Genomic DNA, 17,236 nt, shown 5'->3' with positions numbered 1-17,236 from the left:
TATCTCCCCTTGACCACTGATTCTTTCCTCATGCATTTTTATGTTTTTTTAATCACTCTGTAATGTTTATGTCATGTTGTAGTTAATGTTATGCTCTTAATGGGCCCTTTAATTTGGAAAATAAAAATATTGTATTGTATTGTATTGTATTGTATTGTATTGTATTGCATACTTATTTCCGTCTTTTGACGTTGATAGTAACATGTGTATTTTCTTATCCCAGGCATAGATTACCTAAGTCGTATATTTTGGCACAGCTTTTTGGAATTTTGTGTCCTCAATGCTCTTCATTCGATCTTTTTATTGTTTGGCTTTATGACTAGTTTTATCTGAACGTCACTTATGAGTCTTTAATATGTAGACGAAACGCGCGTCTGGTGTATCAAATTATAAGACTGGTAACGGCTTTGATAACTAGAATGAAATTCAAAACAGTGTGGCTGTGGCCATTGATTGACACATTAAATTCATCCATAGACTGGGACAATTTAGGTGAACGTTTGTATGTAACGACCACTGCTCACTATGTACTTTTTAAAGACACTTAAACTATGGGGTCACCAAAGGTTCTCAACACCTCAATAAAGTAATTCGAAAAATTAATGAGAAATAACACGATGTTTTGATTTATATCAATTATATAAATCAAAACATAAAGGTTATTCCTGATTGATTTTTCGAATTATTTTATAATTAAAGGCGTTAAGAAACCTTTGGTGACCCCACAGTTTAAATGTCTATCGTATGTACGTCGTGAACAGTGGTCGTTACAGACAAACGTTCACGTAAATTGTCCCAGTCAATGGATGAATTTAATGTGTCAATCAATGGCCACAGCCACACTGTTTTGAATTTCAGTCTATTATGTGAATGATTATCCGTTGCAAGATTCAGTCTCATTTGTTCGATAGACATTCATCCCAGTCGAGTCACTTTGCTGAACCATACTTAGCATTCATTTCTTTACAAACCTAAGTTACCCCCAGCCGTTTAAGCACAGTGGTTGTATTGAAATGTTAATAACACAAAGGTATCTTATTATTTTAGTATCAAAACCTTCCACTGCTTAAATGTAAATAATTAATTAAGACATTTCTATGTATCACTTTTTGTTATTGAATGTTATTTGTTTTAATTACAAATTATAATGTTATTGACATGTAAAATGTGTATTCACTTCTTAAGTTAAATAGCAGATCTCAATTCGAAGATAGTAAATGACAAGACGTTCCAAATAGCCTGAATCAATCATCTATGCTAGATTAATAATAAACAAGAAGTTCCCAATAGCCTGAATCAAGATTAATGATAAACAAGAAGTTCCCAATAGCCTGAATCAAGATTAATGATAAACAAGAAGTTCCCAATAGCCCGAATCAAGATTAATAATAAACAAGAAGTTCCCAATAGCCTGAATCAATCATATACCGGTATGCTAAATTGATAATAAACAAAACAAAATAGATGTGGGTATGCGTCAAAGAAACAGCAATTCAAGAACACAATTACAGTTTAAAAATAACAATAAAAGTTAAACGAGTTCTCCAGTGACCCTTGTTTAGTCTAGGTGATTCAGCTTATATCTCCTTCAGTATACCAATATTTTTGTATATACCTTGCAAAATCATGGAAGTGGAAAAACGTATGTATACAAACGTGTAATATTTGTTATAGAACAGACTCCAAGGGGATTAAAATATCGAGATTTTAGAGAGATTTAATTATTGATACTTCGTGATTTTTGTCAAATACTGGAAGTAGAACTGTGGCGAATAAATTTAATCCTTATATCTTAAAAGGTATTCTATACTGTATTTTCTTTAGAATTATCAATAATTTATTCCGACTTAAAAATTTCAATTTTTAAAGTATCATCTTAATTGGCTTTAATAGCTCTCAGTATTGTTTTCTGTGTAAATATCAAAATTTAAACTTTCAATACTTGGGATTTAATTGGCATTTATATTGCAAAATATTTATATTTATACAGCTAAACATCCAAATTAACTTCATTTTGTGTGTATCCTTCAACAATTTGGATTCCATAGCCACTTTCATTAACATAAGAATCGAATTTTTGATTTTCTAACTCCATGGGACCCTTACTAGATTAATATATTTGTCATTGTGTATTGGTGCGAATTCACTGAATAAAAAGATACATAAAAGTAAGATTGATCGGCTATAAACACTTTCATCTTCTTTGACATTGAACCAATCACTGCGGACAAAAGACATCTAGCCAAGATCGATACATATTTAGTGAAACATATCGATTTGTTTCCAATAAACATTTAATACATCCGGATACATTTCTCCAATTTCATACATCTTGGATAAGGAGAAGAATTGAACAGATTTTAGGGACAATGTTTAGTAAAGCTTCGACATCTTCAGGAGGGGATTCCTTAAGCAAGGAAAGTTCAAGACTGGATTTGAGAAAATCCCAAGTCAAATCACCAAATGCAGAACTGTTCAGACGGGAAAGTAGTATGGCTTTAAGTTCTACGCCAGCGTCGAAAACTCCCCCACAGGGTTTCGCTGCAGGTGCTTCTCTCGTTGGATTACTGGCTTCTAAAAGGTTGGCAAAAAGGCTAAGCAACAAGATTCACAATAACCGTACTGGGAGTGTGATGAGCTCCAGACTGTCTGGAATGGGAATAAGACGTGAGCCAACATATCGTATGGAACCTTATAAGAAATTCGACCCACAGAGAGTTGAGGCAGTGATTAAGAGTGTAGTCAGTGACAAACTGGGAGGATACAAGTATAACCCTAAACTTTGTGCTGTAATGAGTAAAGTTATTAGTGAAGAAATACGTGATAAAGTTAAGGCACTCCATTTTGACAGATACAAAATAATATCCTCTGTTGTAATTGGGGAAAAGAAAAATCAGGATATTATAACTTGTAGTCGATCTGTTTGGGATGACAAGTTAGATAGCTATGCAGTGTACAATTATCAAATAGACAATATTATGTGTGCTGTTACTGTATATGGAATTTATTTCGAGTGAATCAGAGACGTTCAGGTACGGACATGTAACTGTATTGATACAAAGTTTGTAACAACGAAATATGATATTTTATATACAATGATTAATAATTTATTTTCAATCAAAACTCTTTATTCTTTCAATTTCCGACAAGACGTCAATAAAACGTATTGATTGAAAATAACAGGTACGATCCATACGAGAGGAAAAGTAGATGGATGTTTGAAAATTAAAGTACAGTGTTATTATTGCTTATTTTATTCTTATAGAGTAACCAATTATTTTCCAGAGTATAAATTCGACGATGGCATATACCGATATTTAATGGACGGCCAGGTTTCGACAATGAATGGTTAAATGTTATACTTTTCTAACCACTGGCATCTCATTGAAAGTGTGGGAACGGAACTGTACGAATACTGAACATTTTGCGTTAATTTTAAATGAATTTTGTGTGTTTATTAACCCAAAAGTAAACTTTTTATGTTAACTTAGCACAAGGTGACGAAGTGCCGTGTATGAGGGTTTGATTTATGATTTTCTGTGTTTTAACGCCACTTTCAAGCACCACTTTTTGGGCTATAGAGGAATCACAATATTTATACATACAACATCCTGCTCTTTGCAGCACCATACACATTTTAGCAAAGATTTTGCTCTTAACACTTGTTTTGTTTTCTCGAGCAGGAGTATTCAATCCCAGAATACTAATTCAATCCAACACCAGCTGTAGTTTCATTAGCTATAGCTTCGTATTCGGGAGCACATTTTTATCCTGCTTTCTAAATTTTCCGTCTTTTGTTTACTTGTTCTGGTTGGTGAGCATCCCATGGAATATTCTTTACTGTATATCTAAATAAGCAGAAGAGGGTGCAATTGATTCTTGGCGATAAGTTTTAAGTCGTATGTCGTATGTCGAAGTGTACACTGTAAGCGGCGTTGTCCAATATCGAAGGGGTCGATATTCAGAGAAATATGGGACAGAAGGTCACAAGAACGGACAGTCAGACATGTGAACAGAAGTACATACAAACAGACGAACGGCCGGAATCTCCATCGATATACCACTGCTTTAAAAAATAGGTTTTGATAGAGTAATTAGACTCAACAGAAAAGGACTATAAACATTCGTTAAGACATCATTTTCTGTCATTATCATTTATGTTTTGAGTGTTTCAGGATAAGTAAATGTGTTTTTGTGTATACTTGAGTATGTTTAGCTATGTTGAAAGACGTGCATGAGGGTAATTTATAAAAATATGAATTGTTTTAATAGTTTCTAAACAAAAACACTATTTCCTCTGCTTTCATTCAAAACGGATGCCAATTGGTAATGTAACGATATATAATTACCTCGCTAGAGAATAATTTAGACGTTTTATATTATAATGCATGTTCGATCTGTTTGTAAATTGTATCTTTTTCTAAGATAATGTATGATATTGTGTTTTTTGCCTCTGCTCATGTGTTATAGCCCATTTGATTGAAAATAAACGTATTCTTATCCTCCTAGAATTCAAAGATCTTTTTTAAAATAACTGTGAAGTGGTTTTCCTCGCAGTTGTTTCGGGAAAATCTTTGAAATTCTATATATACCTTGCAATGGTAGTGACGCTTCACTAAGAGTGTAACATAAGCAAACAAATAGTATAGAAAATTTGCTTTACAGTTATATCTCGAGAGTTATATTCATAGCAAAAAAGAAAAAAATCTGTAGTTATATATAGATATGATTATAAAAAAAGATTTATTGAACTATGGTGATTTTGTTAAAAACCAGTCGGGGACAATGATTATAGAAGAAAAAGATCAAAATATTTACCAGACAGGAATCTTATTCATTTTAACTTTTCTACCTTTTATTTTTAGAGGGTTTCTCCCATTGACAGCTTATACACCACCTTTAAAAGAAAGGGTGATTCATGGCCTGTAGATACATTCAATATGAACAATTTCTGTTATTTGAAAACATGTTAGGACAACATTGACATGAAAAATATATGCACATAATGACACTTTCTGGTATGTAATACACATAGATAAATCAGAACGTTCAACTGGCATTTGTCGTCAATAAATGGACTATTAGCTTTTCAAATGCATTCAGCTGGCATTTAAAATTTGAAAGAATAAAATTGAAATATTATAATAAAGTGAATACGTAACAGCCTAATAGAGAAGGATCTTCGAATCAAGGTCATCTCTGCACTGAAATAAAATCAGTTTAATTTAGCATGAAGTACAGAATGTACCGATAAACCGATTTACCGCTGCACAATTGATAGTTGTTCTTACCTGTATACTCAAGACAATTTTCTACGTTTTTTTTACTTAGATTAAATTTCGTTATACACATGCATATATATAATGCATGATCTTAGATTTGTAAAATAGCATCCTTTGCTCGTAGTTGCGAGCTTTAATTTCAAATATTGTCATCACAGTCGTTTGGATATAGAATTAATATATCGAGTGTGTCGTTGTTTGCACTGAATATTCATTTGTCTAATACTTATTTCTAGTTTGGAGTAAATTCGCTAGCTCCGATACAATCGCTTATTTCACTAGCAATACAAATAAAATTCGCTAAAACTAATTAAGAAAATCGGAGTTAGCTAAGGTATGATCAGGTATGTGGTATCGTCATTTTTCTTTTTTTTTTACAAATTGAACTTTCGGTGCAAATATTGGAAAACTGTAATATTGAAATTCTTTACTCAAGCGCCTGTAAATTTCATAAAAGAAGAGGTTTAGCTATTTTTATCCAGTTAGATATTCTCAACTGAATTTCTGAACAATAAAATAAAATTTACTCCGTAATTGTTCCGAATGGTGACACTGCTGCATAGATTGATCACACCAACCTATAATGATACTGTGGATTCATTATTATTCGTTGGATACCAATTTTCGTTGGTACAGGTGAACCACGAATTTAAATGTTCAACGAATTTCAAATTTTCTATGGGCTTTGTACAAGTTGTATGCACTGATTGGCAAAACCATGAAATCAAATATCCACGAAAATGAAAAGTTTCCGCAATCCACGAAAATTGGTACCAACGAAAATAAACGATTCCATAGTAGTATATATACACAGCACCGATCCTTTTCATTGATTCAGTTCCTTAGATAAAAATGAAGGGCTTCGATATACATAAAACTATGGTGGCCAATCTAATTAAAAACCGATCTCTCATCGCTCCTGTTTCTGATATGTCGCGTGGGAGATCTAACGAAACCGGCTTTGAGGTCACATGTGAGTGAACTAAAAGTCATGAATTTATAAAGATATGCAAATGAGTTGACGACCTATTAATAAGCCAATCAAAAAAGTTTATGAATTATTATGACTGACGATTTCGTCGTAAATAAAATGAGTTACATCCCTTTGCCTTACGTTAACCTTCCAAGATCGTGGAAGACTCAATTTCATTGGTCGAAAAAAACACACCTACGAGGTCACTCACATGTGACCTCAAATCGGGTTTCGTTAGATCTCCCACGCGACATATCAGAAACAGGAGCGATGAGAGATCGGTTTTTAATTAGATTGTATGGTGGCCAGATGCGGCCATTTCGCCTTTTCGCGTTTTCGTGTTTTCTTCCTTAACTTTGCAAGTCAGGATTCTACTTCGTCAAAATTATCTCCCCATTACACCAGTTCATTTTCTCAATCGTAGAAATGGAAGCCATTGTAGGGATGACGCGCTGCCAATTTTGCTCTCGGAAACCGATAAATTTATCGACATTGCACCATTACGATCCTTATATGTCAGTTGTATTTTAAAAGACAAATGTATCAACTAGCTAATGAGCATCAGTTAATGATCTTGTCTGCATTGATTCAACTTAAAACAATTGTCTGATCGGTTGTCAGGTGGAATTTTCGAAAATTCATAAACTTTTAAAAAAATTCTAATTAAATATTTCGTGGAAGGGCAGACTAGATTTTTTTAGTGGTTGAGGACTATAAACCCTGGTTATCACACACAAAAAATTATAATTTTTCGAAGATATGCATTTTCATCATCCAACTTGAAAGACTGTCGTCAAGTACTTTCGGTAAAAAAAATAGCTATTCGAAACACCTACTCTGTTTTTGTGATTCATTAGATAGGTATTTCACTTGACCCATATACTTAGTATTTCATCTTTTAGTTCTGTGATTTTTTTATGTTATAAAGTCAACCTGTAGCTTTGATATATAAAAATGATAGAATCTGAAGAGAAACGATGTATGAAATATTCATGCTTTGTACGATATCAAGACAAAGTATTCAACTCAAACACGCCCTAACATAAAAAGGTGCACTCGATTCTCACTTTTCGATACAATTGTTATCTATTTTTTGCATTTTTTTCTTGAGTCACATAATGGAAGGGCAGACACGAAAATTACTGAACTAATAGATTGATATTTTTTCCGTTCGTGGTAAACTTTTTAAAAAAATCGGAGGTTATGCATTTTCTACATCCAACTTGAAAGATACCCATGTCGTCGACTTGATATCTAATTGTTTTGCTTAACTATGTACTAGATAAATTGAAAACTTATGCAAATGGTGTTTTAAAATAAAACACTCGTAATTGAGAAGAAAATTGTAATTTTGTTTGTTTTTATTAACTTTTAAATTTTTTGTCACTATAGTAAACATTAGAGTAAGCATTTATCGCCTTCTCTAACAAAGAGATTCGATTCTTTTGTTCTATTTCAACCTGGTTTCCGACTGCTCGCTTTTAATATTTCATTCCTCATACAATAGGTGTCTTAGTTCAAATGCTTAAAGACAAACTTGGCAACAAGTAGTCGTAAATAAAATATTTAATAATTTACATACGATGAACTACATTAAGATTATAAATATATATATATATTTATAAAGGAGATTATTTCCTTTATATTTTTGGATTAAATAATAAACTTATAAATCTTCTACAATAAAAAGGTTCAACTAAAGAAGAGTTTCATTATTTAGTATCTAAAATGTGTATACATTTCTAACTATAGCAGCAGCAAACAAAACTCAAGGACTATATGTATTCATAATAACAATTCAACATTTAAATTGGATATATCTAGTGTATATCATGTTCCATACATCCATTCGCAAACAAAGTCCTCAACCTTCAGGCAGTATGATCACACGACTATATAAACAATGTTTGTACCTCCTAAGTATCAGCGCAAGGTCCCAGTATTATTAGAATTAAGATTAAAAGACACAGATGAACGCTTGAAAACGTTTCACGATGAAATACATTACTAATTTTCTCGTTGTGAACTTTCCATGTTTATATAGCAATGGAAATTTCAATGATTGAAATTATTTGTTGGAAAATATAAGTATGCTGATAACAGAGGGTTGAGGACCTATGACTCATCAGAAACTACATTACACGGTACAGCATACTTACATGAAGCCTGATAACAAATTCCAGGAAGCTCTGAGTTGTAAATTTCTAACAAAAATGCGACTGAATTTCACGGGATGGACGGACAAAGGGACAGACAGAGGTACTAGAAACAATATATACATAATTCGAAGCGGGGGGTATAACGGAATATTATCTTGATTCATGATGTATACATATTGAGGAATGTTACAGTCGCTAAATCTACTAACGGAATACACACGACTATTGGAATATATCGATCGTCAATCCTTAATACAAGCCAGTCTCTGATCTTGCTATTCTTCTCATATTGTACGTGTCACAAAACAAAACTTTAAATACGTTTCGAAAATAAAAATGAAAGATACTACGAGTTGTTCCTTCAATGAACTTACACTGTATACCCATCTCAATGTTATAAGTAGATTAGTTGTACCAAAACAATACAACAAAACAACAAATGCAATTTACATACCCCAATAAAAACTTAACATTGTAATATTTGTCACTAGCTCCTGCATGGAACTTCACCGTTACTAACAGGCAACGATGAGTCATGTCTGACCTTTTTCACAATACGACCAGGAAATATTGTTCAGTATAATTTTGAAACTTCTAAAACTAACTTCACTGAGCATCCATCTTATTCTCTGAAGATTCCATAAACAGTGGCTGAACAGAAGATCTCTTGGTTTTGAAATGAAGAAGTTGCGTAACAATCAAACCTATCGTCCCATGTACATCTGCTAGATAACATCATACCTTGATTCCCCATCTGTCCGATGGTTAGAACACATATAATCTTATATCTATCCAAATTTAAACCTTTGACTCGGTCTTTGATTTCATCTGACAAAGATTTGCCTATTTTTGGTGTTAGCCTTGCACTATATTTCATTCCGTTTAACCTAGAGTGTAAAACGTTTTCTATAATGTCCTTTACGTCCTGTATATTGAACTTAACTCTTGGCTCCATCCTGTAAGTAGGTTCCATTTCTGGTAGAGGCACAGTAGCTATGGATGACGCTTTGCGATTCCCGAGAGCTTTCATGGAAAGTTTCTTTGCAAATCTTCGTGATGCCATAAGTCCTATAAGTGATGGTCCTGCGGTGCTTTGACGGGGACCCATGATACTCTTCTTTCGATCCGAGGAATCGGCTATCGAAGGACTTCTTACTTTTTCATTTGGAGTTACGGCCTTTCTCTCCAACTCCGCTTCCTGCGTTGCTGCAGCTGCAGCTTGAAGTCTTTTCAACATTTTCGAAATATGTCAACAAATAAGTATTACAATCCACATTCACATGTATAAATATAAAAGACAATTTCGTAGAAGCGTATCCAAGCTGTTTTTAGATCAATGCACAATTATATTCCTTAACACCTGAAATACACAAGATCGTAATAAACATTGTATTAAGCTTGTGTTTACTTATAAGTGGAATAAGAATACTCAGGCGCACAAAGAAAGGACTGAATAAGAAAATAAGTAAGACTATTTGGAGATTTAAAACACTTAAAGTAATTACTATTCATTATTTTGAAATTCTGCCACTTGTTTTGACAGTTATGATTATGGAATAGGTTTAAAAGGTTCAACTTATCATATTTCAAAAATCGTTTGAACTGATAAGTTGAGATGAAATGACAATTCTTTAATTTTTTTAATTGCCGAATCTATTATTGAAGTGGATAAGAGATCTGTTAACAATTATAATGAGACATAGGTATACAATACAAAACAATGAAGCCCGGGTCATTACGGTTAAAAAAAGCACACGTGAATATTTTTTTTAATAAAAAGCCATTAATATAAATAATTGACAAATAGTATATAAAAAACTTACGTAGATTTTGAGAATTAAAAGGAATAATATGATGAACTTACAAATACATCATGTTAGCGTCCTGCTGCTGACATGGCAACCAATGATACGTTAGAAGTAAAAGTACGATCAACAATTAAACATATATGGTTTGTTGAAAATATTTAAATTAGTATTCAAACCAATCAATAGTTTTCCGAGCTTAGTCAATATGAAGTAATTTTGAATGAAAATATTATTCTCCCAGTTCCATAAAGCTTTAAAATATACAAGAGAAATATCGACCATAACTTAAACATATAATTTCCCAAGTCGTTCATTTAAAGGCTTTAAATTATGAAAACAAATTCTATTTTTACAAAAACTTGAGTCTATAGATGATTTAATTTATATCTCAGATTTTTCAAAAAGATAAAAAGACTGCAATTTAATTTTGAAATCATGACATTGTCAATTAATCATTCAACTTGCCTTTTAAATTTAAGTAAAGAAAAATATAAAAGAAATTTGAGCAAGTTTGTATTATACAAGACCCCCAGTGCATGTATAATTACTTTGCTAGCTGGTAAAGCACTAACTAGAACGACCTGTATTCTTTTGCAAAATTTTTTCAATTTAAACGTATGCATTCTTCATCCTTACATCTGTTTGAATCAGGGATGCTGAATGACAGAATTACTCCTTCTTATCTCAGTGGCGGATACAGGGTACGAAAAAATAAGGGGGGTTTGTGTAGTTGTGTGTAATGGGAGAAAAAATGTATATAGAGAAGATTGTATGCCGTCCTAAATGATATTTTTTCCGATCAAAGAGAGAAAAGTCCTCTGTGTTTCCATATGTTCCCACAGGGATCCTTTACTGACTATGCGATAAAAAACCATTTAAAAATTTCAAGCTTCTTTTTTGTAAATTTGATAAGGTGTAAAAGCGTTGACCGACGTACATTTTCTATAAAGGGCGGAAGCGGCGATTCATTCCAATAATGTGCAATCTAAGGCGCCGTTCCGTGTTAAAGAAAGGCCGTATAAATCAATGGTTAACTTTTACAAATTGTGACTTGGATGAAGAGTTGTCTCATTGACATGCATACCACATATTCTTATATCCATTAAATAAAATCTAGAGAAATTAAATTAAACAAGAATGTGTCCTAAATACTAATACACGGATGCCCCACTAGCACTATCATTTTCTATGTTCAGTGGACCTTGGAATTTGGATCAAAACTCTTATTTGGCATAAACAATAGAAAGATAATATAATAGATCTAACATGTGTACTAAGTTTCAAGTTGAATGGACTTCAACTTCATCAAAAACTACCTTGACCACCAACTTTAACACGAAGCGGGACAGACGGAGGACGGACGAACAGACACATAGACCGAAACATATAATGCTCCGAAGTGGGACATAAAAAGTGCAAAACAATTATAATGACATATTGTAAACTTACATTTTATATCCAATTTATCCAATGTTGAATGTCTAGCCGAATTGTAATATAACCGATCTCGTATTCTAATGAGAAGGATCCCAATAGTTTAAACGTATAATGAAATAAGTATAATAGTAGATCAACTATAATTATACTTCCTATACTAATCTGTTGTGGTTAATCTGCTACAAATAACCAGACTCAAGCTAACAAATACTTTACTTTGTCCGTCAATTAGTGTGATCAATATAGTAATTTTAATATTACATTACCTTATATTACAGCTTATATTATATAACTGGTACAGTTCTCACACTTTGTAAGGTCTTTGCAAGGACCATAAAGCTAGAAAAAGAATATTGCTGTTTGAAAGCAAAACTATAGAGGCTCCAAGTAGTCCAGCCCTGGCCTCAGTGACTTATTTTCAATTTTTACAACAACAAAAAATAAAAAATTGAAAATAAGTCACTGAGGCCAGGGCTGGATTAAAGCCCTAAGATACACTGATAAATATTATTTGAACGAGTTTGTTGGCATAAATGCAGTTTTAATAAGTCCATAAAGGATAACAGATTATCAGAACAATATTGTTTACATATATATTTGGTATCTGGAAGGCATGAAAGCGTTAGTGACTTCGGTAGAGTTAAATTGATGTTGCGGTTCTGTGCAATCTTCTGTTTTAAATCAATGGAATATAAGCATTAACCTGAATGCCGTTTCAGAAGTAAACCGGAAGAATTATGTATTACTTATTTTGCCATGTATTCTATGAATACCTATGAACAAGAAGAAAGAACCGAAACTAACTATAGTCTGGTCTGTTTGTTAATACTAGCATTAAACTAACTATAGTCTGGTCTGTTTGTTAATACAAGCATTAAACTAACTATAGTCTGGTCTGTTTATTAATACTAGCATTAAACTAACTATAGTCTGGTCTGTTTGTTAATACTAGCATTAAACTAACTATAGTCTGGTCTGTTTGTTAATACTAGCATTAAACTAACTATAGTCTGGTCTGTTTGTTAATACTAGCATTAAACTAACTATAGTCTGGTCTGTTTGTTAATACTAGCATTAAACAATAATCGACTAATTTCAAAGGGGTCACCAGAGAAGGTTGAACGGTTTTTTAAGAAGAGATGATCAAAGTTCTCGATCCACCGAAATACTTGAAAGCAACATGATGCAAAGGGGATAATCTTGTGATGATTTCTTATTATCTGACTCTAATAACAACCAACAGCTATATATATATATATATATACAGTTTGACGTTTTACTTGTTACTAAGGTGCGGTATAAATACGGTATTGCGGTCTTCTCCACAAATCTGTACTATAAGGGGAATAAAAAAAAACGTAGATGTTATGCAGCTTTGCCTGAATTGTTGCACAGCAACTTAATAACTGTTTATGTTTATGAAATATGCATTACAGACAAAAGTAAAAAAAAATCAATAGTGTTTAAAAAAGGTGGATTACAAATCTTGATTCAGGGACAAAACACGTACCATAGAAACCAAAGCAACAATAGGACAACTGGTAATGGTATCTTTACACAAAATCCATTAGAGTTGGATGTGAACTGATTGACATTTTAGTCTTAGATCAATGATTAGTTGTTATAAGCTTTGAACTAGCTTTCGGTAAAACATGTGAGTACTCTGGACTCTTTACTTGGTATATTCTGTTTCTTCGTTATTGGGTTTGTGTATCGATCTACTGAGTAAAGCCCTTTTAGTTTGTTCTTATGCTTTACTGTTACAATACTGTCCCAAGTTAGGGGAAGGGTTTTCCTACAGCAAATACGTTTTACCCCACCACATTCTGTATGTGTCTATCCTAAGTGGGGAGCTTATAATTAAGTGATTATTAAATGTTGCTATATATCATATTTGTAGTTTTTTTCGTTTATTTTTTTGTGCATAATTCCCGTTGTTAGTTTTCTCGTTTAAATTGTTTTACATTTGTCTTTTAGAGGGTTTTTGTATAGATTATTTTACGATATAAGTCCTTCTCTTCGTCAAATGCCGTACGGTAATATCTATAGTCGATAACGTCTAGATACGTCATTGGTCTCAGTACGGTTATACCTATAGTCGTTAACGTCTAGATACGTCATTGGTCTCAGTACGGTTATATCTATAGTCGTTAACGTCTAGATACGTCATTGGTCTCAGTACGGTTATATCTATAGTCGATAACGTCTAGATACGTCATTGGTCTCAGTACGGTTATACCTATAGTCGTTAACGTCTAGATACGTCATTGGTCTCAGTACGGTTATATCTATAGTCGTTAACGTCTAGATACGTCATTGGTCTCAGTACGGTTATATCTATAGTCGTTAACGTCTAGATACGTCATTGGTCTCAGTACGGTTATATCTATAGTCGTTAACGTCTAGATACGTCATTGGTCTCAGTACGGTTATACCTATAGTCGTTAACGTCTAGATACGTCATTGGTCTCAGTACGGTTATATCTATAGTCGTTAACGTCTAGATACGTCATTGGTCTCAGTACGGTTATATCTATAGTCGTTAACGTCTAGATACGTCATTGGTCTCAGTACGGTTATATCTATAGTCGTTAACGTCTAGATACGTCATTGGTCTCAGTACGGTTATATCTATAGTCGTTAACGTCTAGATACGTCATTGGTCTCAGTACGGTTATATCTATAGTCGTTAACGTCTAGATACGTCATTGGTCTCAGTACGGTTATATCTATAGTCGTTAACGTCTAGATACGTCATTGGTCTCAGTACGGTTATATCTATAGTCGTTAACGTCTAGATACGTCATTGGTCTCAGTACGGTTATACCTATAGTCGTTAACGTCTAGATACGTCATTGGTCTCAGTACGGTTATACCTATAGTCGTTAACGTCTAGATACGTCATTGGTCTCAGTACGGTTATATCTATAGTCGTTAACGTCTAGATACGTCATTGGTCTCAGTACGGTTATACCTATAGTCGTTAACGTCTAGATACGTCATTGGTCTCAGTACGGTTATATCTATAGTCGTTAACGTCTAGATACGTCATTGGTCTCAGTACGGTTATATCTATAGTCGTTAACGTCTAGATACGTCATTGGTCTCAGTACGGTTATACCTATAGCCGTTAACGTCTAGATACGTCATTGGTCTCAGTACGGTTATATCTATAGTCGTTAACGTCTAGATACGTCATTGGTCTCAGTACGGTTATATCTATAGTCGTTAACGTCTAGATACGTCATTGGTCTCAGTACGGTTATACCTATAGTCGTTAACGTCTAGATACGTCATTGGTCTCAGTACGGTTATACCTATAGTCGTTAACGTCTAGATACGTCATTGGTCTCAGTACGGTTATACCTATAGTCGTTAACGTCTAGATACGTCATTGGTCTCAGTACGGTTATACCTATAGTCGTTAACGTCTAGATACGTCATTGGTCTCAGTACGGTTATACCTATAGCCGTTAACGTCTAGATACGTCATTGGTCTCAGTACGGTTATACCTATAGTCGTTAACGTCTAGATACGTCATTGGTCTCAGTACGGTTATACCTATAGTCGCGAACTCCGAAACAGCGGTTACGTCCTCTTTACTACGCTACGTTGACTTTATAGTTTAGCGAAGCAACGTCACCACTGTTTCGGAGTTTGCTATAGTCGTTAACGTCTAGATACGTCATTGGTCTCAGTACGGTTATACCTATAGTCGTTAACGTCTAGATACGTCATTGGTCTCAGTACGGTTATACCTATAGTCGTTAACGTCTAGATACGTCATTGGTCTCAGTACGGTTATACCTATAGTCGTTAACGTCTAGATACGTCATTGGTCTCAGTACGGTTATACCTATAGTCGTTAACGTCTAGATACGTCATTGGTCTCAGGTGGAGATTTCTCTTTTTAGCAATCGTACCACATTTTCTTATTTTTAAATGTAATAAAAGTAAACTGGTGAAAAAGAACAAGATAGGTGTAAGAACATGTCCCATGGTAGGTTAACAGACATTTTTCTATGTTGTGATGTTATGCTATTGTTTCGGAAAATGGAAGAAGGTTTGGTACCATTAAAGCGTTTAATCCCGCTGCACATGTGTAATTTATACGTGTTTCTCTTTTATCGATTTTTGTATAGATTAGACCGTTGGTTTTCCCGTTTGAACAGTTTTACACTAATAAGTTTGGGGCCCTTAATAGCTTTTTGTTCGGTGTGAGCCAAGGCTCCGTGTTGAAGGCCGTACATTGACCTATAATGGTTTACTTTTATAAATTGTTATTTGGATGGAGAGTTGTCTCATTGGCACTCACACCACATCTTCCTATATCTACTTGAGGACGTTTTACAAGTGGAGGAAGTCGGAGTGACTGAAATAACCTAAGTCCATCGTCAAACCAAGTAAAATAAAATCGAATTATTCCACGTGCATCTATGTGTAATAGTGTTTTGCTTGCATGTTATTTGCTTGCAGAGACATATAATATTACAAGTTGGAAAACAAAATCAAAGCACAACAAAAGATCTGTAATGAACACTGATTTATTGAAAGGATTAAAAAAAATCATCAAAATGTGAGCAAAAACATCCACTAACGAGGCTTTTGCTTCGGGAAAAGCATACTAACGTGGACCCCCCTTTTCTTTGCGCTCAATGGAATACCAAACCTTGCTTAGAATATTGTACCATAAAACACTGAATAAGCACAAGAGTCAACATCGGCATAAGAGGACAAAAAGGTATACGTAAAATAGTACTGAATAGCACAATCAAAGATTGCTGTCCCAGTCTCCGAACGGATTTCTACGGAAGCCGATAAGGGCCATTCAAAAAAAATAAATTATGTCGTAATTACGACATAGCATGTCGTAATTTCGACATGACATGTCGTTATTACGACATCGCTATGTCGTAATTTCGACATAACATGTCGTTATAACGACATTGTTATGTCGTAATTTCGACATAACATGTCGTAATAACGACATACACTATGTCGTTTTAACGACATAGCTATGTCGTAATAACGACATCGCTATATATTTAAAATAATATGTATTATGATTGCCAAGAGACTAAATGACACAGAAATTAACAACTATAGGTCATCATAATGCCCCCAATAATTAGAAAAGCCCCCACATAGTCAGCTATAAAAGAGGGACGGTCGAAAGTTACTAGAGGGAGAGTCTCCAAAATGCTGTGTGGCAGACATTGTTATTAATTAATTACTAGCTCCCTTGGTAAAACTCCAAATTTCATATTTAATGTATTTCATTGTTAAATAATTACACGAAGCGTAATAAGTATATATTTGTTAATTGCATAGCTTTTGCTATTTTAATTCATTGGTTAAAGATATTTATTTATATTGTAAAGTTTAATTTTTGCATCGTCGCAAAATCTCTGGTACCTTCTTTGGTTACCTTCTGTAAGAAACTTATATATTTTTATAGATCCCATTGAAGTTAAACAAAATGCCGATCGTGGAAGGGCTATATAGCCTGTCAAGGTCAATAAAAACTTCTATTTGTTTCAGTCCTACCAAGGCAAGCCAAGTTGACTCCTCCCTGT

The 17,236-nt window shown here is 33.7% G+C and overlaps 1 protein-coding gene and 1 long non-coding RNA gene across 2 annotated transcripts; one reads left to right on the top strand and one right to left on the bottom strand.

Moving 5' to 3' along the window:
* Positions 1-2,014: 2,014 nt before the first annotated feature.
* Positions 2,015-3,244, top strand: LOC139522721 (dynein light chain Tctex-type protein 2B-like). Its single transcript, XM_071316220.1, has one exon. The coding sequence runs from the start codon at positions 2,370-2,372 to the stop codon at positions 3,015-3,017; it is 648 nt and encodes a 215-aa protein (XP_071172321.1). The 5' UTR covers positions 2,015-2,369; the 3' UTR covers positions 3,018-3,244.
* A 4,561-nt stretch (positions 3,245-7,805) lies between these two features.
* LOC139522720 (uncharacterized) lies at positions 7,806-10,550 on the bottom strand. Its single transcript, XR_011664482.1, has 2 exons — positions 10,279-10,550; positions 7,806-9,774 (listed from the first exon to the last, which is right to left on the bottom strand). It is a non-coding gene; the product is annotated as an uncharacterized lncRNA (long non-coding RNA).
* Between the last annotated feature and the right edge of the window lie 6,686 nt (positions 10,551-17,236).

Source organism: Mytilus edulis, chromosome 1 (assembly GCF_963676685.1).
Source record: "Mytilus edulis chromosome 1, xbMytEdul2.2, whole genome shotgun sequence".
Classification (NCBI taxonomy): Eukaryota; Metazoa; Mollusca; class Bivalvia; order Mytilida; family Mytilidae; genus Mytilus; species Mytilus edulis.
Note: the sequence above shows the minus strand (reverse complement) of the source record. Positions and strands in the feature narration are given on the sequence as shown.